We start from the raw sequence: 26214 nt of genomic DNA on the forward strand, positions 1-26214 counted from the left end.
CTGTCTCCTTCTTTACTTTATTTTCCTTCTTATTCTTCTTCGTCGCCTTCTTCTTCTTTTCTTTATTTTTCTGCTTCTTTATTTTCTCTCTTCCTCCTCCTCCTCCTCCTCCTTTTTTAATTTATTTTCTTTCTTCTTTTTTGTCTTCTTTATTTTTTCTGCTTCTTTGTTTCCTCCTCCTCCTCCTCCTCCTCCTTCTTCTTCTTCTTCTTCTTCTTCTTCTTCTTCTTCTGCTCGAGGGCGAATTCTCTCTCAATCGCTCAGGCGAACCCCCAAGTGGCCTCGTAATATGGATATTTTCGACAAAAAGACGGATTTGTATTTTTGTTTTATTTTATTTTATTTTTTTTGTAGCGATAGTTTTGTCTTGCGGTCGTGCACGGTAATGATGAGCGGTTAGGAGATTTTATCGATCTTTATCAGGCGTTGCAAATGCAAAAGTTCGTTTTTATATTATAGCTGAAGAGATGACTATATTGTAACAAAGCATAGATTGATCCAACAGGGATATTTGTGTGACTTTTATACACACACACACACACACATATACATATACATATATATATATATATATATATATATATATATATATATATATATATATATATATATATATATATATATATATATATATATATATATATATATATATATATATATATATATATATATATATATATATATATATATCTCAGGACCTCATTTCAACAGGAAGGTATCTAGCTGCTACCAGACGATGAGGACAGATGGTCCTGGAAAGCTTGTAACCTTTTTTTGAATAAATATCTCTGCTAGATACCGTCTAGTTTTAATGAGGTCCTGTTGTTGTATTACTGCACAGAACAGTAGTGCAAGTGGTCAATGTGAATTCATATATTGACATTTCCTTCGTGTAACAATTTGCAGAGAAACCTTTTGTACAGAAACATTATAGGCACGATTCATATACAAAGTAATCATAATTTTATTTTAATTTTTTTTTCTGACGAGACAGGTAATCTGAGGTGTACCTTGCCGTTGGGCAAAGACGATTATCATTCTGTTTACTGTACACAGGGGGGCTGCGACGTATTAGGCAACCCTCGGGCTGAATGTTGACCTTAGACTATCATCCCCAGATACCTGACTCTTTTTATGTAGTATATGATTGTGTATATGTGGTCAGAACATTTGTGTGCCCCACGTAAGCCATCCCAAAACGCATTGGCCTTCAGTGATTAACATCAGAGAAAAACAACACCAAGAGGGTTTGGGCTGGAGAAAAAGATAAGAATACATTTGGTATGTAGGAAAACTTTCTCTTTAGTCAGCCACCGTTTTTTTTATTATTATTATTTTTTTTTTGTACGTCAATTGTTCACACGAGAGGGATCAAATATTTTCAACAAAAAAAATCATTCTTCTGTGTAGAGACCACAGATAATTGTATGAATTAAAGTGAGTCATCTTATATCCCTTTTTAAAAAAGGAAAGTCATCACTAAGAAAAAAAAAATTAGAGGCCTCTTTTGGGACCAACTTATCCAACTGTCAGTTTTTTTGTTTTTTGGTAGAATTATAATCACCACGAGTTCCGGCTCCGTTATTTTTGTTCCTCCTGCCTTTTTTTTTTTTTTTTTAATCTCTTGACTTACAAACCTCTCTTTCTTGAAGTCAACATTCGTACGATGCAAGAATTCCTGACAATATTCTGGTCACATTTGATATGGGTTAATATTCCACTCAGGATACGAATATTTGAGACATATACATATACACAAGTACACAACAGGTATGTTTCTTTCTTCTGGCATGTGTGACAAGTCCAGTGCATTAAATCAGGTGTAATTCCAAAGCATGTCTGTGTACTTGCTCCATACTTGCTCCTGTGTCTGTCTGTAAGCTGTACTTGATCCTGTGTCTTTGTGTAAGTTGTACTTGCTCCTGTGTCTTTCTGTAAGCTGTTCTGTGTCTGTCTGTAAGCTGTACTTGATCCTGTGTCTTTGTGTAAGTTGTACTTGCTCCTGTGTCTTTCTGTAAGCTGTTCTGTGTCTGTCTGTAAGCTGTACTTGATCCTGTGTCTTTGTGTAAGTTGTACTTGCTCCTGTGTCTTTCTGTAAGCTGTTCTGTGTCTGTCTGTAAGCTGTACTTGATCCTGTGTCTTTGTGTAAGCTATACTTGCTCCTGTGTCCTTGTGTAAGCTGTACTTTCTCCTGTGTCTTTGTGTAAGCTGTACAGTACTTGCTTCTCTGTCTTTCTGTAAGCTATACTTGCTCCTGTGTCTTTGTGTAAGCTGTACAGTACTTGCTTCTGTGTCTTTCTGTAAGCTGAACTTGATCTTGTGTCTTTGTGTAAGCTATACTCGCTCCTGTGTCTTTGTGTAAGCTCTACTTCCTCCTGTGTCTCTGTGCAAGCTATACTTGCTCCTGTGTCTTTGTGCAAGCTATACTTGCTGCCGTGCCTTTGTGTAAGCTATACTTGCTCCTGTGTCTGTGTAAGCTATACTTGCTCCTGTGCCTTTGTGTAAGCTATACTTGCTCCTGTGTCTTTGTGTAAGTTCTGTATCCCGACTCTTGAAAAAAAAGACTGTTTTAACGCTTGTTGTTTTTAGAATCACACGTTCAGTCGACAAGACGACTGGCTTCTCCAAAACAACTGACGACACGTCGCCAAGACATTTCATTCTCGTGTCCTTGATTTCTACTGGATGGACAAAGGCCTTGTTCAGTAAACAAGAGTTAATGATGAAAACTGTCTTGACGCAACGAGCGGCAGAGAAAATAGGGACGAGGGTTCCTGATTTTGAAATCTGCCCAAGGAGGAACTAATCTCTTGTTTTTGTATTTCCCTTGACCCTTTGTTACTTCTTTCGAATGAACTCCTTAACATTCTTTGGAAGCTTGAATTTCAAGCCAGTGGTCCCTGTGGAGGGGTTTTTCCACACGAATACGGTTCATCTTCTGAATAATAATAATAACAGTATAATAATAATAATAGTAGAAGAGGAAGAAGAAGAAGAAGGAGGAGGAGGAGGAGGAGGAGGAGGAGAAGAACCAGGAGGAGGAGAAAAACCAGGAGGAGGTGAGGAGGAGGAGAAGAAGAAAGATGGTTTCGGTTCACGGATTTCAGCCAGCTAGTCGTTGGTCAACTTTACCCAGCCAGTTACCTTGAAATGGTCCAGCTGTGATTGTGGGGTTCCTCGGTTCTTTTTTTTTTTTTTTGTGATCTTTTATGGCAAGTCTTTGTTCCCCAAGGGTATTCGGGAAGGACAACGAACAAGGGCACTGGGGCACATTGAATATTTGTTATTTTTTTATAAGTTTTTTCCACTGGCAGATACAAGAACTGTGAATGTTTCCCAACCAACAGGAAGACATTATTATTATTATTATTATTATTATTATTATTATTATTATTATTATTATTATTATTATTATTATTATTCAGAAGATGTACCCTATTCATATAGAACAAGCCCGCCATAGGGGCTATTGATTTGAAATTCAAGCTTCCAAAAAATATGGTTTACTCATTAGGAAGCAAGAGAAGGTAAATGGAAATACGGAAAGAAGAGATCTCACTTATTAAAAAAAAAAGAATGAATTAAGAAATTGATAAATAAAAAATTACAAAATTAAAAGACAAGAACGAATAGGATTACTGTTTTCTGATGGGCTTTGGGGGGTGGTCCTAAACCAAAAATTCGAATACTAATATCATAAATTATTTAAATCGGCTTAAAAGTAAGACTTTTTTTTTTGTGTTCCATATTTAATATAAGCATAAGGAATCCTTCCAGTCAAAGAATGCTGTCTTTACTGACACACTAGCGTTGCGTGAAAAGAAAGTAACTTTCTATCTTTCTTTAAATTTTCAGCTGAAAGCCCTTATAGAAACTCGTATGATCATAGTCAACAGATTATAAACCCTAGTGGGCCCCCTTTCGTTCCTTTTACTGTACCTCCTTTCATATTCCCTCCTATCTTACTTTCCACCCTCCCCTAGCAATTGATTCACAGTGCAACTGCGAGGTTTTCCTCCTGTTACACCTTTCAAACTTTTCACTGTCAGTTTCCGTTTCAGTGCTGAATGACCTCTTAGCTCCCAGTGCTTGGCCCTTGGCCTAAATTCTGTATTCAATTCCATTTACTCTAAAGGGAAGTCAGCCTGCAAAGAGAGTGACAAGTTATAGGAAAAAGTGATCAGTAACTAAATAGAGAACAGAAAATAAAACCGGTACACTTGAATTGAGGAGAAGTCAGCACATAATAATGCTTTTCAAATACACCAGATCAACAGTCTCAGAAAATCAGCGAGCTGGAAAAGAGAGAGAGAGAGAGAGAGAGAGAGAGAGAGAGAGAGAGAGAGAGAGTTTGTCTCTACACCAAGGGAAATGAGATTACTGCCGTCGGAAAAACGGAATATCGAGAGAAATTCAAACCTTTCATTAGAGCGAATGAAGGAGTCAACGAACCCAGTAAATCGGAGAATTGCAAATTTCCAGAGTAAATGTTTGGAGAAGAAGAAGAATCATCATCATCATCATTCGGTATTCTGCGGTTTTTAAGAGATTAGATACGCAAGCAATTTGCACTTCATTCCTGTGGCTGATAAATGTCGACTTTAATCGGGCTGGTTTTACACATTTTGATTCTGATTGTGGATTGTTCCCGTTGTCATTTTTGTTTCACGAAATTGAAATTTGAATATATTCTTAACGTCTGAGCGACTGTATGACTGTATGGCCACGCACGATTTTGTACAGGTTAGTTATTATTTTGGATAAGGATCCGCGTAATTGTATGATTATATATATATATATATATATATATATATATATATATATATATATATATATATATATATATATAGTGTGTGTGTGTCTGTGCTCAGTGATAATGCATTACAAAATATGGGTTGATTTTGGGTGTTTAAGGAAACTGCGTTTTATAAGTAAAAAAAAAACACTCAGTACGGTTTATAAATAAAAATAAAATCACTACATAATTCAGCATCCATCTCGGCATATAGCCTATACACTTTTGGTCATTTATATCCGGAGCCCGTTAACCCCCTCTCTCTCTCTCTCTCTCGCAGAAAAATGTAGTAAGCTCAGCAGAACTGTTCGACGGAAAACGTCCTTTCCGGTCTCTCTAATGAGGCTTGGTAATTAGCACCTGCGAAGTTACGCATGAAGTTGGAAGCGCCTATGCTTCGGTGAACATCTTATTACGTTATGACGTCGATATTATACTGGGCGGGGATTGCTACGCAAGTTCTGTTGCGTAAAAAAAAAAAAAAAAAAAAAAAATTGGTCTGGCCGTCAGGTTATTTCAAGCCGAACTTGAAAAAATAAAACAGAATACAAAAATTTAGGCCATGGGGCCAAGCGCTGGGACCTATGAGGTCATTCAGCGCTGAAAGACATTGACAGTGAGTAGGTTTGAAAGGTGTAACAGGAGGAAAACCTCAAATCAGTTGCTCTTTGAAACAATTGTTGGTGAGGTTGGAAAGTGAAAGTGAAGAAGAACGGAGGTAAAGTAAAAGGAATGAAAGAGGTTGCAGCTACGGGGCCGTAGGGACGCTGTAAAGACCTTGAAGTAATGCCTACAGTGCACCGTGTGAGGTGCACTGTCGGCACTACCCAGCTTACTTGAAAATACCCACAAAATACGCAGAAGCATTCTTTTACTTTGTTTTTATTTACCGTTAAAACTGGTCGAGGGGCATCAGATTGTGTCGTTGGTATGCCCGTCAGGTGTTGGGAGGTCAGGAGCAGTGCCCCGGGTAGGGTGAAGATTTTTACGTTGGCTTAGGTTAGGGTAAGCCATAAAAGGTAACACCAGTACTAGGCAATGCCCAATGCCCCCTCCCTCCCCGCGCGCCATAAAATATGATGTGGCTGCGCATTGCGTATTGTAAATAAAAACATTACGTGAAAACTTTGTCGAGACAAAAACTTTGTTTAAACGAAAACTTTTTAAATAAAAACCTTGTTTAAATGAAAACTTTGTTTAGTCAAAAACTTTAAATAAAAACTTGTAGACAAAAACTTTGTTTACAAAAAAAACTTTGTTTAGACAAAAGCTGTTTAAATGAAAACTTTGTTTAGACAAAAACTAAATAAAACTGTTTAGACAAAAACTTTAAATGAAAACTTTTAGGCAAAAACTTTGTTTAAATCAAAAACTTTGTTTTGAATGAAAACTTTGTATAAATGAAAACTTTTAGATAAAAAAAACTTTGTTTGGATAAAAGTTTTATATACTTCGTGCTGGTATTTCGAAAGAGCGCGTCGGTGACTTGATGTCTGGATGATAATGTCTCTTTTTGCTGCCCACTCCATCAGATAAGAAGCGTGGAAGGTGGAATTTGTGTTTCCAGTAATTCTGAGTGAGTGGCTTCGTTGCCTTTTAGTGTATAGACAATTGTAGCCTTTAAACTGCTTCAGTAAGAAACTAGTAATTGTTTCCCAACTGGAACAACTCAATAATCTTTTTGATTTAGATTGTGCGTCGGTAATCTAATTAATTTGAGAATCTTAACCAGGTATTATGCAGTGAGATTACCTGCTAACGAGAGATGTTAATTGCATCTTTCGATTATAATTAAAACTTGAAAGTGTTTCGGAATCGCTTTTTGCTGAAATTTTAATTATATTCCGATTCTCAGTTTTTGGTATGATGAATCCGAGATTCATTTGGTATAGGAATGAAATGGAATATAGAATTTAGGCCAAGCAGTGGGACCTGTGTGGTCATTCAGCGCTGAAAGGGAAATTGAGAGTAGAGAGGTTTGATTATAAAGAGAGAGAGAGAGAGGAGAGATTCCGTTGCCTCCTGGCTAGAAAAAATATACACGGGGGAATTAGCGTCTCTCTCTCTTTCTCTCTCTCTCTCCCCGAGACACTACTTGTTACCACTTCCTGTCGTGATTTGAGATGAATGTAAAGTTCAATATGGCATTGTTCGTATTCGCTGACTTAAATATGTACAAGTGTTCCCAAATTCTAACAGCGTAAGTTTGTTTTGCTCCCTTGAACCAAGACTGAATAATGATGGAGGTGTTATTCGAATTTCTATTTCAAAAGTGTTTGAATTTAAAATTTATATTTTCTAGTTTCTTATACCATTTTATTTAAAATGTCGCTATGTGGTTTTTTTTTTTTTTAATTACTGCTCTTTAACACTTCTCTTCTCTCTCTCTCTCTCTCTCTCTCTCTCTCTCTCTCTCTCTCCCCTCTCTCTCTCTCTCTCTCTCTCTCTCTCTCTCTCTCTCTCTCTCTCTCAAGGAACTGGCCTTGAACATTTGTCCATTTACTTAGCATTGTTGAGTCTCGTAATTACTGATTTATCATTTATACTGTAAAAATTTTCTCCTAATTCACGAAAATGAGAAATACATTGATAAATTGATTAAAGAAAATAATTGGTAATCAACATTAACATAAATAAGAGTGAACGATATTGATAAGCATTTTGAACCAAACAAAAACTTCTTTCAGTTTTCTTCTGAAGATTGCTGGGCCTTGAACCAGCCTGACTACCTCATCAGTTAGGACCTGAAAGTACTCGAGTTTAAAAGTAACATGTAAATATTTACAAGTAAACAAGTTATACACAGGAATCTTGTGGGTTTCTCGATAAGCATTTTGTTATGACGAATCTTCGCAACAGAAAAAAAAAAAATATTGAATCATATTCGTTATAACAATGGTGGCCAAGGAAAAGGAAGTGTTTTTATTCTGGGAACCTCATGGTATATGATGTACACGCATGGGCAGTCACGATTGTTTGCTGTAGTGAAAGGATTGTAACCGAGGCTGATAACACACACTCTCTCTCTCTCTCTCTCTCTCTCTCTCTCTCTCTCTCTCTCTCTCTCTCTCTCTCTCTCTCTCTCTCCTTTAAATTTACATAAGTTGATTTTTAGGTTGATTCCCTTTTGTATATGGATGTGTATTTTTCTGTTCTCTCTCTCTCTCTCTCTCTCTCTCTCTCTCTCTCTCTCTCTCTCTCTCTCTCTCTCTCTTTTTCCCTTAAATTTATATAATGAAGTTGATTTTTAGATTGATTCCCTTTCGCATTTTGTTGTGCATCTCTCTCTCTCTCTCTCTCTCTCTCTCTCTCTCTCTCTCTCTCTCTCTCTCTCTCTCTCTCTCTCTCTCATTAAATTTACATAATGAAGTTGATTTTTAGATTGCTTCCCTTTTGTATTTTGTTGTGCATTTTCTTTCTCTCTCTCTCTCTCTCTCTCTCTCTCTCTCTCTCTCTCTCTCTCTCTCTCTCTCTCTCTCTCTCTCTCTCTCTCTCTCTCTCTCAGTGTGCTAATTCCATATAGCGAAGTTGATATTTAGAATTTTGCCCCTTTTGTATATTGCCTTTTATTTTTCTTCTGTTTCTTAAATACCTTCATTGTCGGCCAGTTTATCCAATTTTCTTGTCTCCATCACCCGCATCATCTTGTCTACCTATTTATAATAGGAGGCTCGAGTAGAATGCAACACAACTCCTGCGTCGTATTGAAAACAGGGTATTCTTTTTGGTTCGCCGGGGATGGAAACTCGAAGGAAAAATTATATATATAAATATATTATATATATATATATGTATGTGTGTGTGTTTGTAATAGCCATAATGGCCTCTTTCATTTCTGTGTTTGCACAGTATATATATATATATATATATATATATATATATATATATATATATATATATATATATATATATATATATATATATATATATATATACTGTATATATATAGAAAAGTTAAGAGGGTATTACATTTATTACACACACATGTGTGTGTTATTGTTAGAGTATAATTCATATTTTTCCTTTATCATGCTAAGCACATCATCCTTGGTTTAGCTGTTTCATTGCATTTTATCGACGTGAGCCTAAATTTGAAAATCATCTAGCCCCAACTAAAAGACCCTCACGATTTTATCATCGTGTCTTTTCTCTTACCATATTTCATTTTTATTCCGTCTCGAGTAGAGGAGAAAGAGGCTTAGAAAAGTAAATTCTCCTGTGTAGTTATGAATCACACCAGTCGTAAGGATGATTCACCTCATCCACAGCTGCCTTACAATAGCAACTGTTTATCAGGAGGGTTTGTGTTGAAATGAATCGGTTTTGGATGGAACTTATTGCGACATGCTTTTTTTTTTTTTGTTCAGTGTTTTTCTTACGATTGACCCCTAAATTTTCAGAATATTTCTTAAGATTGACCCCTAAATGTCCAGAATAAGATTGACCCCTTAATGGTCAGAATATTTCTTAAGATTGACCCCTAGATATTTACAATACTGTATATCTTAATTTTGACTTGCTCGATTTTTTTTTTTTTTTACACATTCAGTGTGTTTCTTAAGATTGACCCCTAAACATTCAAAATATTTCTTAATTTTGAAATCATTGATTTTGTTTTTACTTGGTCAGAGTGTTTCTTAAGATTGACCTCTAAATATTCAAAATATTTCTTAAGATTGACCCTTAAATATTCAAAATATTTCTTAAGATTGACCCCTAAATATCCAAACTATTTCTTAAGATTGACCCCTAAATATTCAAAATATTTCATATGATTAACCCCTAAATGCCTGGTGGCTGACATTTGGCGCCATCATTGACCCACAAAGTCAGTGGACTTCATTTACTTGTTCAAGGCTTCGTCATCGAGGTTTATGCATTTGAGTTGATGAAAGTGTTTCTGTTTTATTGTGTCTTTAAAGAAGCCTCTATATCCTCGTGAACTGTTTTCTACCTTCAGTCTAGTCTTTCTTTGTTTATAGGGAAATATATCTCACGCGGTGAACTGTAGGCATTACTTAAGCTTCTTTGCAGCGTCCCTTCGGCCCCTACCTGCAACCCCTTCCAATCCTTTCACTGTACCTCCGATCATATTCTCATTCTTCAGTTTTACTTTCCACTCTCCCCTAATAATCGTTTCAACATTATTTTCACCGCTGAATGACGTATTAGGTCCGAGCGCTTGGCCTTTGGCCTAAATTTTATATTCAAATTCATTTAGGGAAATAATTTATAGAGAACCTGAGGTATTATTTAACTCGTAAATAGTTTTCAAAGTTATTTCTTGCCAGTGGACTTTATTCATGCTCTGTGTTATTACTTTTTATGTTGTTACTTTGAAAACAACAAACAACAAACGAAAGTATAAACGGGCGAAAAGTACAGAACTATAAAATGAAATTCTGAGGTTTGTTGATTCCAGTCTTATACGAAAATTGTGGTGTAAAAAAAAATATGCCTTTACGATGTCGTTTTTTCTTTATGGGTATCATAAATCACGTGGTCGAAGGGCATGGCTGCCTTCTGATCGCTGGAATAAGGGAGTGGTGGAATTTTTTTTTTTTTTATACTTTTTCATATTTATATTTCTACGATATGTAAATGCTATAATCGGAATAAATATAAGGGGAATTTTAATTCATTTATCCATGCACTACTCTACCAGTCATTTATACCATGTGGATACGATATACTCTCTCTCTCTCGCTCTCTCTCTCTCTCTCTCTCTCTCTCTCTCTCTCATATATATATATATATATATATATATATATATATATATACACTATATATATATTATATATTTATAATATATATAAATTTCTGACTCATCAGGATCATAATATATAGGTCTTTCAATTGAAAGACGAGACCACTATAACCAAGCCACACAAGACCTGGGTTTTCAATTGAAAGACAGAGACCTGACGTGAGTCAGAAATTTGTTTTTTATTCCACACGTAATTGTGTGTTGATTATTTCTATATATATATTATATATTGTATATTTTATATATATATACACAAATACACACACGTATTTGTGTGTATATATATATATATAAAATATACAATATATAATATATATTATATATATAGAAATAATCAACACACAATTACGTGTGGAACAGAAATAAATTTCTGACTCACATCAGAAACGTGATAAAAAATTAAAGAATGTCAAACTCACCATCTGACTTCAAGAAAAAACAAACGACAGTTGAATCTTTCTCCATTACTAGTTACGTCAAACCTTCTTAGCTGAAAGGAGTATCGAACTATTTTATACAAACATACTGTGCTGCAATTGACGCTGGTCACAGATGTGGAACACCTGTCCGCGATTAACCTAGTGCTGGATTCACCAAGGCGATGCAGAGGACATGACTGTGACTGTTTGTCTTTAAAGTCTGTTTCGAATCTTCGAACATCTGAGCTGATGTGGGTTAAGGGTATATAAACCTTATTTCGATTATCATTATTCTTTTCATTTGTTAGAAGTTCGGAAGGCTGTGTTATTACATATTGATATATACTAATAAGCGGCAAATAAGTACTGTATGTGTGATTTTTTCCAGTTGGAATTAATTGCCAGAGTAAATTAGCTTACATTCAGCTACATCTGTGTAAAAGAGAATAGCCCCTTTTGTATACCTAAGTGAAAATCGTATAGAATTGGCTGGTCCCGTAGTATTGTCTCTAGAAAGCTGTTATAATGTGTATTTTTAGATGAATGTACTGTAACATTAATCTGGCTCCACGTCAATGTACCCCATTCTGTGCTTCCCGTAGGCCGTAGGGGGTAGTGCCGTCAGAGTGTGTATACATACATATACACATGCATTATACATACGTATGTGTATTTATATATTATATATATGTATTTATATGTGTGTGTGTACATGTTTGTATATGATATATTATCAGAGCATTTTGTAAAAGCATAATTGTCTCTGGCTTACAACAAATATTTGGTCAGCAAAACTTACGCACTCCAAAAATTTTTATTGAGAACATTGCTGAATTTTCTTGCAATTGACAGAAAAACAAATCAGCCACAGAATACACAGCATCAATTTTATCATCCCTGGTGTAGATACAGATGTATATTGTATAAAGCATGAATTCTACACTAGATCTGGACTGATGAGCAATCCTGAAGAGAGTTATGTACAGTCCTGAACAGTATGTGCAGGTTAGAATGTTGCTTACTGGGTGCCGAAGGGAAGGTACATGACATTGGTATGTGGTGTTTTGAAAAGAAAAAAAAAAAAAAAGACTTCTAATTTTTTTTTTTTTTTTTTTTTTTTTTTTTTGAGGGTGTGAGACTTCCCAGCATCTCATTCTTTTCTTTTCTTGTATGTTACGTTATTTTCTATGTTTGTCATTATTATTAGGCTAATTCCGTCCTATTCATTTCAGTGTCATTATTCTGCATGTAAATGTTGACATACACTGAAAGTAATTAACAGTTTTCTTAGCTGTAGTGCATCACACTATTCACTTTGTCACCCCTTCTTCTGTTTCTCATTCCTGTTATATCCATTAATCACAAAATGTAATTTCCTTTTGATGATGTACACCACCCTGTACACGAAATCAACATGGCCTGCTATTACGAGCAAGAGCCCGTGCTGGCAAAATAACCAGTTCAGTCTAAAAGCAAAGATCAAGGCCCATATCGCATACAGAAAGTTTCACACACACAAAAGAATCGGCATATCACACTCGGCTGATCAAGAATACCTTGAACTTAAAACTTTGTATCATTACCGTCATGAATTATGTAATAAGTCCATTTTAGATGCCTTTTGTCACAAGTTTTCCATTGTATACTTAGCGATCTCTTGCACAACCGTTTCGTTGACGTCTGAATACAACGACCTTGTTTGCTGGCTGGGAAAAATTGCTAGCGTTTTGTATTCTGTTCTCTATCTTAGCACCATTACAGTTCACTTCCCCATTTGATATAAAAAAACGAATGTTTCTATCTATCCTCTCTCGTGCCATCTCTCTCCTTTACTCAAATTTAAAGTTGTTAGTACGTCGTTGTCTAGTGGTTCACTGTGTACAGCATGCCTCACCGTTCGCTGTTTTATCATGACATTGAGATCCCTTTGTTGTATTCTAGTCGCTTTTCGTTCATTGGTGTGCCAGATCCCTGATAACGGCGGTCAAGTGTTTTTAATTTTTTTTTTTATTTTGTCTGTCGGGGGAAAAATGTTGTTTCTGAATCTGTCGTTGTTTTGATGTGTGTTCGATGTTGTTTCTCGTTTCTGTTTTTTACAAAGGCTAATGAGCAAAGCAGTAAGGATTTAACAAAAATATTACATAAAGTTACTGTTTATAAGTGATTGTAAAGTATTATGCACATTCTTCATATGAATACTTTTAGGGTTTACGAATATTGCATGTATCTTGTCAAAGTCGAATTATCCTCCTGTTCATGCTGCTGCAATGGTCAGTGTATCTGTAGGTATGAAAGATAAAAATATATATAAAAATATAGCCTGCAGTAAAAGTGGACAGTTCACAAACACGTGGACTTGCAGTGGTAACTCTCAGACAATAAGAACCTCATTCATAATCCCGTAGTGTTTCCAATTCGTTAATTACTTTCTTCAATTGTCACACAGCCTGTAATGTAACGGTACCTCTACAAACGTCATTTGCAGTTCCCATTTACACAGTTGTCAATATCCAGAACTCCAGTAGAATAGCAATCTCTCCAGCTTTGGAATTTCAGATCGGAAATATTCCGTGCTTTATATTGAGTCGAATGCGTGTACCGAGATCTAATGGGTAACTACGATAATTTTGCTCTAGGAATTGAAAACTACCCCGTATCTGACTCTCAGAGTCGAGTAATGCTCTTGTCATCAATCATTTCGTAGTTAATATTGTGATAAAACAACTGTAATTGATGCCAAAAAAACTACTGTAATAAAAATTTCGTAGAAGCGTGAAACGTTTAGAATTGGACCGTGTGGCACCCTTAGGAATATAATTATGTCATGTTGCCAAGCAATAGCTATTAAAACGTGATTACTGTAGTTACAAGAATATTGCCTAAAACAATGCTCAATTTCTTTGAATTGTTTTATCAGTAACGTAAAAACTAATAGAGTAATATTCAAGTAATTGTAGATTTTTTCTGCTTTGAGAATTCGTGTTCACTGTATATAAGACTATCTCAGTTTTACGTGAGCCATCGTTGCTGCTTTTAAATCTCGTTGGTAAGTCACTTAGTATATAGTTTTATAGACATAATATAGATGAAATTCTTTTTTCTTATGGTCATTTTCCCTGTTTTAACATGTTTCCATTTTTTTGTATTGTTTAAGTTCCTTCTGTGTTTTATTGGTTTTTTCGTTATGTGATAGTGACACAATTCAAGAATATAATGGTGTTTCCTTACTTCTACTGATGTAGTTTATCTCTCTCTCTCACTCTCTTTCTTTGAACATATTTTGAGTTGGTCCGTTAGTATGTGCTGCAGGCATGGTAAATCTCTCTCTCTCTCTCTCTCTCTCTCTGGGGTAGGTGTGTTAAGTTGGTCTGTTTTGTGTTGTAGGCATATAAATGGAAATGAAATCTGTGGGAAACAGTGTATATACATCTCTCTCTCTCTCTCTCTCTCTCTCTCTCTCTCTCTCTCTCTCTCTCTCTCTCTCTCTCTCTCTCTCTCTCTCTCTCTCTCTCTCATCACCATTTTCAAATTCTGTAAATGAGACGCCACTTTCATTTTATGTACATATTTACCTTTGTTTTGTATTTAGCTTTAATTCATGATACTCTTTGTCTTCTAGCGGGTATTAGTAACTCTACCTGACAGTACAGTATACTTTTTCAGAGTACAGTAGTATCATAATATGCATGTCCTTTAGAACACTTATTTCAGAGTACTCTACTTGTTATGGAATTAAAGCACCACATTCAATGTAAAGAATGTTACATGTCTCCACAGCTAAACTTTGGCCGTAGGCATGGAACTCTTCCTGTGTTGAATGCATGTACAGAACTGTACTACAGTATCAGAGCACTTGCAGTTACCACTTTGTCATGTCTTATAAAGCATATTTCGTCAGCACTTGGTGTTGATTAACTGCACCAGTCAGTTTCAGTAAAAAATAAATAAATAAATAAGTCTATTCGTAATAATGTACTATGTGGCAGTAATATATTGCATGTACTGTATATGCATGACTGTGCTTGTGTGAACAGCCCGCGTGCACAACTGAAGTGGCTCCTCCAGTCGATACCACAGCACACCCCGATCCCGAAAATGCCCTGGAGGAGGAAGAGACAAGCCCACTTCCACCTCCACCAGAAGACGGAGGTGACGACAGTTCCTCCCTAGATGAGAAAGAGGAACCCACAGTACCTCCTCCCGAAATCGAGGGGTTATTGCGTCGAGTCACGAAAATGTCGAAGCTTTGGTCGAGGAAGACGAAAACGCCCCGGGAAACGGGGAGGTCTCCTCTCACGAAAGCGTTGAATCTAGCGCGGCTGAAACGGCCACCAGATCCGACTCGGAGGCCGAGCCAGACTCTCTGGCGACAGCCGAGAGCGGCGTCGCAAAGACGGAGGTCGTCACTACCTCCTCCGCCTCAAACTCGAACTCACGACGATCTTCTTCAGCCTCTTCCTCCACCCCCTCAGACACAGCCACTCATGAGAACACTTCACAGGTTTGTTATGCCCATGCCCGCACCCTATACATGCCAGCACCTTATATATACCCACACAATCTTATCGCATTTGCATGTTTTCTCGCTATTATGTAGATACCTTGCTTGGGAGTGCTGCATTTTATTATATTTACATTATAATTGATTGCCTGTTAATTCCTGGTGCAGGGGATTCCACTGAAGATTGGTGCCCGTGGCTTTCCAGAGTGTGGCACCAGTGCTGGATGCCCTGGGAATGATTATGAATAATTATTATATAATACATGTCTGTGTCGTAAGAATAAACTACCCGAAGGTATGGTGCCTTCACCTTGCATGACTGCTTCTTAAATTTGCATATGATGGTGGACGAATTACAGGGTCACTGACATTTTTAAAAACATCTAACTGAATACTCATGAAGAGATTGATTGCATTTTTCCTACTAGGAACCATTTTTTGTTTGTTTAATACGTTTACTTAACAGATCAAATTACTAATTAGAGAGCAGTAAGCTTGTCGCGCCATTTGTAGGTAGGTTAAAGAACACAAAAGAAGGAGGTCGGACATGATGGCTAAATAAATCTCATCTTCAAAATATTCTTCTGCTTTGTTTGCTTTCAAGCTGTTTTTTTTTTTTATTTACAGTTGCTTTGTGCTTTTAAGCCTTTTATTTTCATAGTTTATATTATATTAAGGAAAGATGTTCTAATTACGGTATGTAATGAGCATTAGTAATAACCCCTTGCTGTGTTTTGATATACCTCACTACGCAGCATAACATAAAACCTAAAACATTAAAATGCTTCCTGGATAAATATACAGTATGTACATGGTTATGTTTGTCTCTTTTTTTCTGTTCATCTGCTACTGTTAAAAGTTAGCTAAACACTATCAAATATCCTCTGCATAACAATTTAGATGCAGATTGTTTTTAGGCTAAACACTTTCATTTTATAGCAATGACATAATCAGTGTAGATAGAGGTCATTTTATAGCAGAGGAGTAATCAGTATAGAGGAGAAATAGTATACATATGCATAGAACATGAATAATATGTGCAGTATTTCATTATGTTGCAGGATTATTAAGCCCAAAAATAAAAAAAATAATAAAAAATCCTAAGCAATCTTTTATACCCGAGGTGGGATTTGACTGTTTACTACAGTTGCAAAATGGCTGTAGATGAAATTAATGTCATTTGAATTAAAAATCACTTATTTGAACTATGTGACAGGTGAATTGAAAGAACGTAGGAAAAGATTAAATTGCATCTGCTTTCTGATGAAACACTTCAATAGAGAAAAAGAGAGCTTGGGGTCATGTGAAACCTTATGGAGAAAAATAACCTTTTCTCTTTTCCTATAAAGTAAGGTTGGTTTGTAAATGGTTCATCCCCCCTTTTTTTTTATCAATCACAATAAGAAAAAATATTTCATATTGGTACTTTTATATTCATGGACTTCTGCTCCTTCGAAAAGATTTCAAAACTAAAATCAAAATCTAAAATTCTTGTAGCTATGCCATTGAAATTCCATAGTGTCAGTAGTATTGTATGTTATCCTAAAATGGACTCGGCAACTAAATGGTTATCCAGACTAGCCACTGGAGTGACTTCTTGCCTTTCAAAGATATTATGGATGAAAATGATTGAAGGTTTTTATAGAAATGAAAAGGCACCCATTAAACATCGTTCGGGTTGGTTACATCTTTAGAAAGAATAGAAATATTAGAATTTATAAGAAATGGAAATATTTGAATCAGTTTATTAAGTAGAAAGCACTTTACTGTATTGTACATTTCAAGATACAGTATACAGGACTGTAGCATTGATACCAAGTCCCTTTTAAATTCTTAAAGCAGATTTAAATTTCGAAAATATATTAACTTGATCAGCCATCTGGCGATGGTACAGAGGTTTCTTTCACAAAGCCCTGTCACATTCACCTAAAGTGCAATAAAAAAGCAATTTATCGTTTTATTTGCAATAACATGGTACTGGTAAAGGGGTCTCTCAACCTCAAGATAATGAACACTTTAGTGAGATTGGCTTGGTTGAAAAAGAAGCAAAATCTTTAACAAAGATGCAACATTCCATTTCTGGTGATATTGCCAGTTTGCAAAAAAAAAAATGTTTATTATAGGCATACCATTCAGTATGAAGTTCAGGTAACCTGGCTGTACAAAAATACAAATTAATTTGTGTCATGGCAACTTTCTCCATCATTATTATTGTTATTTAGCTCCATGTCTTATTATTATTATTATTATTATTATTATTATTATTATTATTATTATTATTATTATTATTATTATTATATTATATGCCTAGTACATTTCATTTGTTTATTGACGTAGGACCAACCCACTTATCATCCTTTTACTTTTCAGAGCCCCATGAGCACATCTCCTACACCCCCACCATCCTTAGACAACACCATTAGTAAGTCGACACCTCCCCCACCAGCTTCCTCCATTCCAGCTCCCACCAAGCCAAGCCACACCACTCCAACTACACCCAGCAAGAATTCACCCCCTCCTGTTGCCAAAAATAATTATAACACAGGGTAAGTTGAAATATTTGTAGTTTCCGTGGCTCGGTGTATTAAACAAGGTTGGTACGTCCTTTGTACTTCTGTATACTGCTTTTATATTTAAAAATTTAGCTCTTTTGTAATAGTAATTTAGGCTCATAAGTCAGTAATCATGGACTGGGCAAACCTTCTTGACTGCCACAAGATTTCTTTTTATTTACAACCTCTGTCAGAGTCATATTTCCCTCAAGCAGTTTTGTTTTTTACAATTTTTTGTGTTTTGTGTACTTTTGTGGAAATTTTAACAATTGTCCAAGTTTTCTTCCTTGAGAAATTAAAGACTATTAGGTTTTTTAACTGAAAAACTGTTTGTGACCAGTTGTATGAGTTGTGATGAACTATCAATTTCCTAAAAGTGTTCAGATCTGAAGGTTCCTTATGTAGTGTAAGTAGTTTCAGTTACAGAACTCTTAGATATCAGCTTGCTTGCCAGGGTCAGAGGGTGATGATTGTATTTTTGTAAACGATACCTTTTACTTGTACAGTATGTCTCTTAATATAGTAATGTGTTTGTACAGGAATTCTGATTACTGTTTAACAAAACATAACCTTCCTCTGGGGTTAGGGAGGCCTGTAAAAAACTTGGAAAGAATGTCTCTTCGACGCTGGTAAATATGGTATTTCATTATGTGATTTTAATTAGCTGTTGCATATTTACTGTATTCCCTGGCATCGAAAATGCTCTGACCTCAAAGATATAGTACCCCAATTTTTACTACAAAAATATTGAAAACAAAAAATGAAAAAATGTACAAAAATAAGGTGGCAACACACAAGTTGATTTTTTTTTTTTGTTGATCCACCTCACACATTCGACTGTCTGAGTGCACTGAAGTGCCATGATTGTAACTGTAATGTGTTATTTACCTCATTTTCCCACGAATCATTGATAAATGTTTACTACTGCTGTAGTTACTAGGAGAACATCCATCCCAGAGGCATGATAAAATGCTGAAAACAGAAAGAGTAGATGGAAGGGCAGAGAAAGAGTAGATGGAAGCTGCCCTTGAAATAGAGTACTCCTTGGAAAATTTGAAAAGAAACATTTGAACTTCAGAATTTTATGTTAAGGCAAGGAGGAAGTATCCTTTTAAGGAATGTAACTTGGAACTGCCTGTATAAAAATTCCTTGATTACATTGTTGGCATCAAGTTGTTAAAAGTGTTTTAATCATGACAATTATCTCTCCAGAACTCTGATACAAACTGTGAATTAAAGAAAACCTGGTAACATTTAACATTGGATAACAATGCTGACTGTATCTCCCCCTGACTTGTCAGACGACAGAAAGCAGTAACTTCTTATTTTCATCTTGAGGATTGTAGAAGGAAAAAGGTTTGGCAGCATTTAGTTTACACACAATTCATTACAACTTGTGTTGATATTATACTATATACATTTTGAAAAGGGCCAACTTGATGTTCGAACACAGCTTTGCTTAAATATTGTGCTAACTTTCTAAATCCTTTCCCTTTAGCTTCTTCCCACCGAATACTGTAGTCCAACTAAGTTATGTAATGTTAGGGTGCTCTAATTTTCACTTCTGATTTTAGAACAAATTCATAAGGCAAACTGTGAGAGTCAAGAAAAATGGCTTGTTTTTCTTGTTTCAATTTGAACAAGAAGCAAGTTTTTGTGACTTTTTTTGAGATAAAAGACATCTCGCACCTACTTTGGCAAAGTGTCAAATACGCATTTTTTAAGTTTTTCATTTATCTGCATCGATGGGGATTTTATCATTGACTTCCTGCTTCAGGTAAGTATCAAGTGTGTCTCTCTCACTATACATCCTGATTGATTGATCAAACATTAATGTGCAGTTTAACAAAATTTTATAGCTTCATATGATCAGATTTTCAGTACGTAGTAATTTGGGTTTACAGTGTAATACTTGTAATTGTAGTTGTTTTTCTTGTGTAGCTTTTAATCAGTGATGGACATTAAAAAGTTAGTGAATCTAGAAACCAAGGCTTACATTTCAAATACGCAAGCTTCGTTATGGTACTACTACAATATTTCATACAAAGTTTGTATTTTCTAGTGAGACTGGAGAATAGTTTTGGTAATTTACAATTGCTTCCATTCTTTATCCTAAAGTTGTCATTTCCATTTCAGGGGACTCAACCTAAACATGTCAGCAGCTGAAATGAGAGCAGTCTTGGCCCGCAAGAAGAAAGTTGACCCACGGAAAGACAGCCTTGACCTTAGGAAGAAATATGAAATCATCCAGAATATGTAAAGTTCACCTGGACTGAATTGTGTGGAATTTAGGAAGGCAGTCCTTTCATTCGTATATATGTTGCTTATTTTTCAGTTTAGTGCTACAGAATTTGTTATTTGTAGTTGCATTATCGTATTCAAACTAAAGAAGCTGCAAGCTTTGTACAAAGCTTATACTAAGCTGTCTGCATTGTTTATTTAGGAAAAAAAAATGTATATGAATAAGAAGCGTTGTACATAGGTATCTAAAATATTTGAGTATGGTGTAATTTTTAGATTTCACTACAAAGCCTTTTTATAGCTGCTATGTGTTGATGTTACTCTATTTTTTTTTCGACACTGGACATCATATAAAGTATATATTTTGTGTAGGTATAATCTTTGCATCTTAAAACATGGTGCATTCTACTGTGAAGTAACTTTTATCGTAAAAGTTTGAAGTATGAAATAAAGCAATTTATCAAAGTACTGTACATGTAATCATGTAGTTTTAATTTTTTTTTTTTTCGTGGCCAGGCCTTCTGGCCCCCTTGTTTTATCTATTTTAAGATATATTTTTATTATGCTGATTACATTATGTCAAATTTTGGGTGTTTTACATAATGGCTAAAAATCTCTGTTGTTTAAGATGGCAGTCTCATTTGCATGTGAGGTGCCAGTGGCGACGTCCAAGAATTTTTAAGTTGTTTAATTGATTTTACGGGTGTGATAAGATAAAGACACCTTCAGTGTACTGCAATAAATTAAACATTTTATGAAAGTTGTATAGTGAGTGTTACTTTGAAAATAGACATTCCTGATGAGGCTAGCAGTATCATATATGAAATATATTTCCAGTCCTTGAAAGAATGAAGTAAGAATACCTTTTTTAGCTGTTCTTTCAAAATATAATGATAAATGGATCTGCAAAGTAAGAGTAACATTAGCTCCCTTTTTGCTCACTTTATGATTACGACTAAATTTTACTCCAAGTCATTTTGGTGTGAAATATTAATTTTCAAGAATGTGGCTGTCATGAAAGATTTAAGTTATGGATTCTTGCCTCTTTGTGTATATCATACAGTTTGCTTATATACATATTTAACATTTACAGTATGTGTATATCTTTGTATCACCTTAAAGAAAGGTTTAAGTATTAAGCGTTAGCCATGTTATTGGAAATTCACTCATCTTTGAAGTTATATACATTGTATATTGTTTCCAAATGTGAATGTATTGAAATGATGCCTTACGTAGATATGAATAAATCAATATAAGGGAGGGTTTTCAATCAAATTACCTTTCTCTTACAACTTGACAATTGTAACATGACTGAGGAAATTGTTTTATATTTATGTCAAAATTAAAATTAAGACTTGCTGGGATAGCACAGGTTACAAACACAAATCAGAACTAAATTTGAAAGGATATGAAACATGATTACCAAAGCTCCATAGAATGTCGATACTGTAGTTTCATGGTATGGCACGCATTTAGATTGAGGTAGTTCCTTCCCACAGATCATCAACGTTCACTGTCATCTGAGGTCCCTCATCGTTCCTCCAGTTGTGCTATTTGTTAGATTCAGATTTTCCATTTTCCCTCTTAGCAGTATTAAATGAATGGATCATTTATGCCCAAGGCAGTCAGGGTTTGAAGGTGGAAGGTAGTACTGTTTCAAATAAGAGCAAAACAGTCAAGGTAAGTGAAGAAATTAAAAGGATGGAAAGGAATTTCAATCAGACAGGCTCTAGTTTAAGAAAGTAAAATTGAGTAACAATCTCCTGACAGTTTTTATAGAGCTACAAAAGGCCTAATATCTTGTCAAAAGATTACTAGATAAGTTTCTGTATTACCTTTCACCATAAAATGTATTTTTATAACTTATCATTGAGGCACCAACTTGACATAAAGGTTCAGTTAGCTTCCCCGGCTATCTCATAACTACCGTACTTGTAATAGCCTTAGAGGGATTCTCATCAATATGAAATTCACACTTAAAAAATTGTGATGGTAATAGGTTCTCCAGCATCACTTCCTGTTTCCATGTCATGATACTTCAAGTGATTTTCTTGCTGAATGTAAGGAAACTTTCACTATCATTCTTGTAATTGTTGAAAATAAATCATTATTCAAAGTCCCTCTACATGCATGTGATATTAGGGGCAGTATTCAACCCACTCTACCTTGTGGAAGTATAGACCAAATATAAGTGCTTAAAAGCACTGGTCTAGAATTGCAAGAGTGAGATTTGAGTATTAAGGAAGAAATGCAATTTCATATCAGGAACATTAAATTTTGGTCATCTCACTAGTTAAAGGCATTTGTCCAAGGTAACAATTTTGAAAACTTACCTAAGGTTTCTACAAGTCTCTTGTGTGGTTGTTAACCGTCGACAAAAGTGCAACGGGAATCATGTTTGGATTGTCTTAATAACCAAAGACCTCTTTATCCTTGGGCATGAGGATTAGTACTGCATCCTAGGCTGGTACTTACCCTATACCATGTTTTTTTAAAGTACGTGTACTATAAACTGAAAAATCCTTTTTCTTGAAACCTGCTCAGGTCAATATTTTGTAGAACCAGTAATAATTTTTATGGAATAGGATCATTTTTGCTTCTGCCAAAACCAACCCTTCAATGATTCAGAGATTCCTAAGGTCATTTTTAATGGTGGGAGCTGTATTGTATTGATCTTTGGTGGTTTTGAAGCTCTTTGTTGTTATTGGTACTTTACCTGGGCTAAGAAGTAAACGGGGTTAACATAATGATAGCAAGTTACATGTTTTTTTTCATCTACTTCCATGGTAATTTGTAATTTCACTGTTATCTCTCTTTTTTGCATAAGTGAAGTGACAAGTATCAGAGACAACTCCAGTAAATATTCAAAATTTCTCCACTTTCGCTTCAGTAACTGTAAGGGTTTTAAAAATTGGTAATTTATGAGAAAAAATCTGGTTAGTTTTAATTTCTTGTAGAAGTGGTCTGGTTAAATTATTTTTATGACAGACAATTGTTGGAATTAGAGTATTTTTACATCTTGTTTACTCAAATGTGATAGATCATGCTCACTGTAACATTTTGAGACCATGAATTGTGAACTTAATTTACAGTGTGAATGAATTTGAGATCCTTTATACAAAGCAAAATGTTATGGTTGACTTAGTATCATAATCTTTGTCTTGTGCCTTATCCTAACATCATTTTTGTCTTGCAATAACTAGAATAGCAGATAGACAGTGTTGATGGGATGTAATTAAATCGTGATGTTGCTCTCACATCATTAAGGCATAACAGATAATTTGCCTGAATGAAATGTGTTAAGTTTTATCAAGAGAAAGTTCCTCTCTACATGATGCTTTGAAAATTTTATTTTGCTTAGAGCGTAAACCACTTTTGGTGTGTGAAGTGATTTTAATTTCTTACTTGCTTGGTATTAATACCAAGCCATTTAGAAATTCAACCTTCAAGTTTCCATACATTCTTGAGACTTCTGAAATGACAACAAAAAAAGTTTTTATTTCATGTGATGCACTTTTTGTGGCATGAAGAGTATAATTACATACTGAAGTGCAAATATCTCTCTCTCTCTCTCTCTCTCTCTCTCTCTCTCTCTCTCTCTCTCTCTCTCTCTCTCTCTCTCTCTCAAGTATTAAGGTACTAAATTTTTCTATTAACCCAGCATGGTATGAAGATCCATGACCACTGTAAAAGAGGGCCAGTTCTTTTTAAGGATTATGAGTTCATATTCCACCCGGAGAAAAAGAACTGAAAGACGGGGTTACAGAAAATCAATTGCTGGTTTTGTTATCTGTATGCATATACTGGACTGTAGTATCCAAGATAAATCACTGTAAGTGTAAACAGTATACACTTATCACTGTATAGAGACCTCTACATTGACCTGCATTCCATTCACTCTTGCCTCAAGAACAATTCACATACATTTCCGTCGAGTGGAGAGGTGCCATTTCTTTCAGTAGTGAAATATGGTTAAATACAGAGTGCAGTGCTCATTGCTTGGACTTCGTGGAGTAGAATTCTGGAATAGTGTGAAAATTTCTCACACTATAGTACAGGACTGCCCTTGAACTAATGTATATAAGACTGGTTTTGTCTGTAAGGTGCTGAATTAATGACCGTGAACCCCCACCTGTGGTTCCTTTTATTTAGGACTGAAAGGCTTTTTTGTCACTGTTCTGATAAGAAATGAGCATGCATGAAAGTAAGTTGAAATCATAATTTTGTAGTTTTCAGGTTAGTGCAAAATTGAAAGGATTGCCCTCTATAGGAAATATAATTTTGATCATGCTGATTTGATTGTAATGTAATGAGGTTGAGCAACTGAAAGGTTACTGATTTACATGGGGAAATTAATGCAGTACTATATGACCTTTGGAGATGTAAATAGTAACAGGTAGAGGATAGGATTTGTTTCACAGATGAATGATGATCAAGATAGTAGTCCCCTTTAATATGTGATATAAGTACTCTTACTGATTTTGCATGGAAATGATTCATTAACCCAGCTTGAAGTGACACACCAACTATAGCAACACATGGAAGCTTTTAGATAAATTTTGTACTTACGTTGTACAGTACTTAATATTTCATGAATATGTAGCAGTATTGCACTGAAGAAGAGGTTTTGCTCTGTACACATAGATGTTGGATCAACTACGTTGTAATCAGTAACCTAAAGCTAATGTGATTTGGAAAATGTATTTAAATTTGTAAATTTCCTTTTATTTGTTGTATAATTTTAAAGTCAAGTACAGTTTGTAGGATATGATTTTATTGTAGCCATATTTACCGAATGTAAACTAATTTTGTGATAAGTAATCAGTATGCAGTATTTAACCAATAAACGGTACAAAATTCTTGGTTTTGAATTGTCTACCATTCAAAGTTAGTGTGAGAAATTCAACTGAATGCTGTCTTGAATTTTACCATTTTGACTGTAATTTGTAATATCATGCGTCTAGCATTGTATAATCCACACTTTTCCCTACCTTAAAACTTATAACATTTGTACAAACTCTTGTCGTTTGCAAGACAATTTATGATGAATTATTTGTTTTGCTACTTTACGCATTACATATAGGGTACTTCCAATTTCTAAAGCAGCATGTACATTTAAGAACAGTAGTGTTAATGGCCTAAGTGTATACAATATATACACTTGGAACAGTATAGGAATTTGGAGAACAGGTGGATTGTAGCATACCCTCTAAAAAAAAAATATGTATATATAGTTTAGAATCTTAAACCAGTCTGTCTCAAGGTAAAAGTTGTCTACCAGCAGCTAAGTTCACCTTTTAGCAAGGTTGGGAGATGCTGTGATCTCTGTGATTTCCTATATAATCCGCTGGTCAGCCTTTCCAAATGTCTCTCATTGCCTAGGCGTCACTTTGCTAGCAGCAGTTCATAATTTGGTTCCCTGGGCATCTGGAGGCAGGCCCTTTTCTGGTCGACTATTCAAAAGTCCATTGGACCATGGTTATCTGTCATACTTTGACATGTGTAATACTAATTGAGTGTAAGGCTCCCGCCTTGATTTAAAGGCACTGCGTCTAGGTTTGGACCTGCGTTAATCATGTGTTCTTGCAAACGGACAATATGGAGTGAAAATATAACCTTCTTTGAAAATAAAAATAAAATCATAGCAGTAAAGGAACGCTGAAAAATGGCAGTAGGCTTAGGATGTATCTGAGCATTGTCATGTGAGGTGGGGATAGATGGCCATGGTGTTTGAAATGTGGATGTGGGAAATTGGATGGTTGTATGGATGTGGGATATGGTGGTGGTATGCAGGTGTGGCAAAACAGTGATGTTTCAAGGCAACAGTCAATGACAACCAAGTGGTTTTCACAAAAAAGTCCAGCCAGATTGTGGGGTTCCAGGTAAGTGGTGAATTATGATGTATGAATCTTTAAAAACTCTAAATCGTCTAGAACCCT

At 35.4% G+C, this 26214-nt stretch overlaps 1 protein-coding gene across 2 annotated transcripts in view; it reads left to right on the plus strand.

Moving 5' to 3' along the window:
- Positions 1 to 25134, plus strand: part of LOC136856612 (Na(+)/H(+) exchange regulatory cofactor NHE-RF1) — a 136379-nt gene extending 111245 nt beyond the window's left edge. Inside the window, exons 3-5 of one of the 2 annotated variants that reach the window (XR_010858421.1) lie at positions 15016 to 15482; positions 17853 to 18028; positions 20171 to 25134. Coding sequence is in view for 1 of the 2 variants with exons in the window: in XM_067134540.1 (XP_066990641.1) it covers positions 17853 to 18028; positions 20171 to 20294 (300 nt within the window). In the remaining variant the exon portion in view is untranslated. The remainder of the gene's footprint in view (positions 1 to 15015; positions 15483 to 17852; positions 18029 to 20170) is intronic. The other variant, XM_067134540.1, reaches the window with a different exon arrangement.
- Positions 25135 to 26214: the final 1080 nt, after the last annotated feature.

This window comes from Macrobrachium rosenbergii, chromosome 36 (assembly GCF_040412425.1).
Source record: "Macrobrachium rosenbergii isolate ZJJX-2024 chromosome 36, ASM4041242v1, whole genome shotgun sequence".
In the NCBI taxonomy this organism is placed as follows: domain Eukaryota; kingdom Metazoa; phylum Arthropoda; class Malacostraca; order Decapoda; family Palaemonidae; genus Macrobrachium; species Macrobrachium rosenbergii.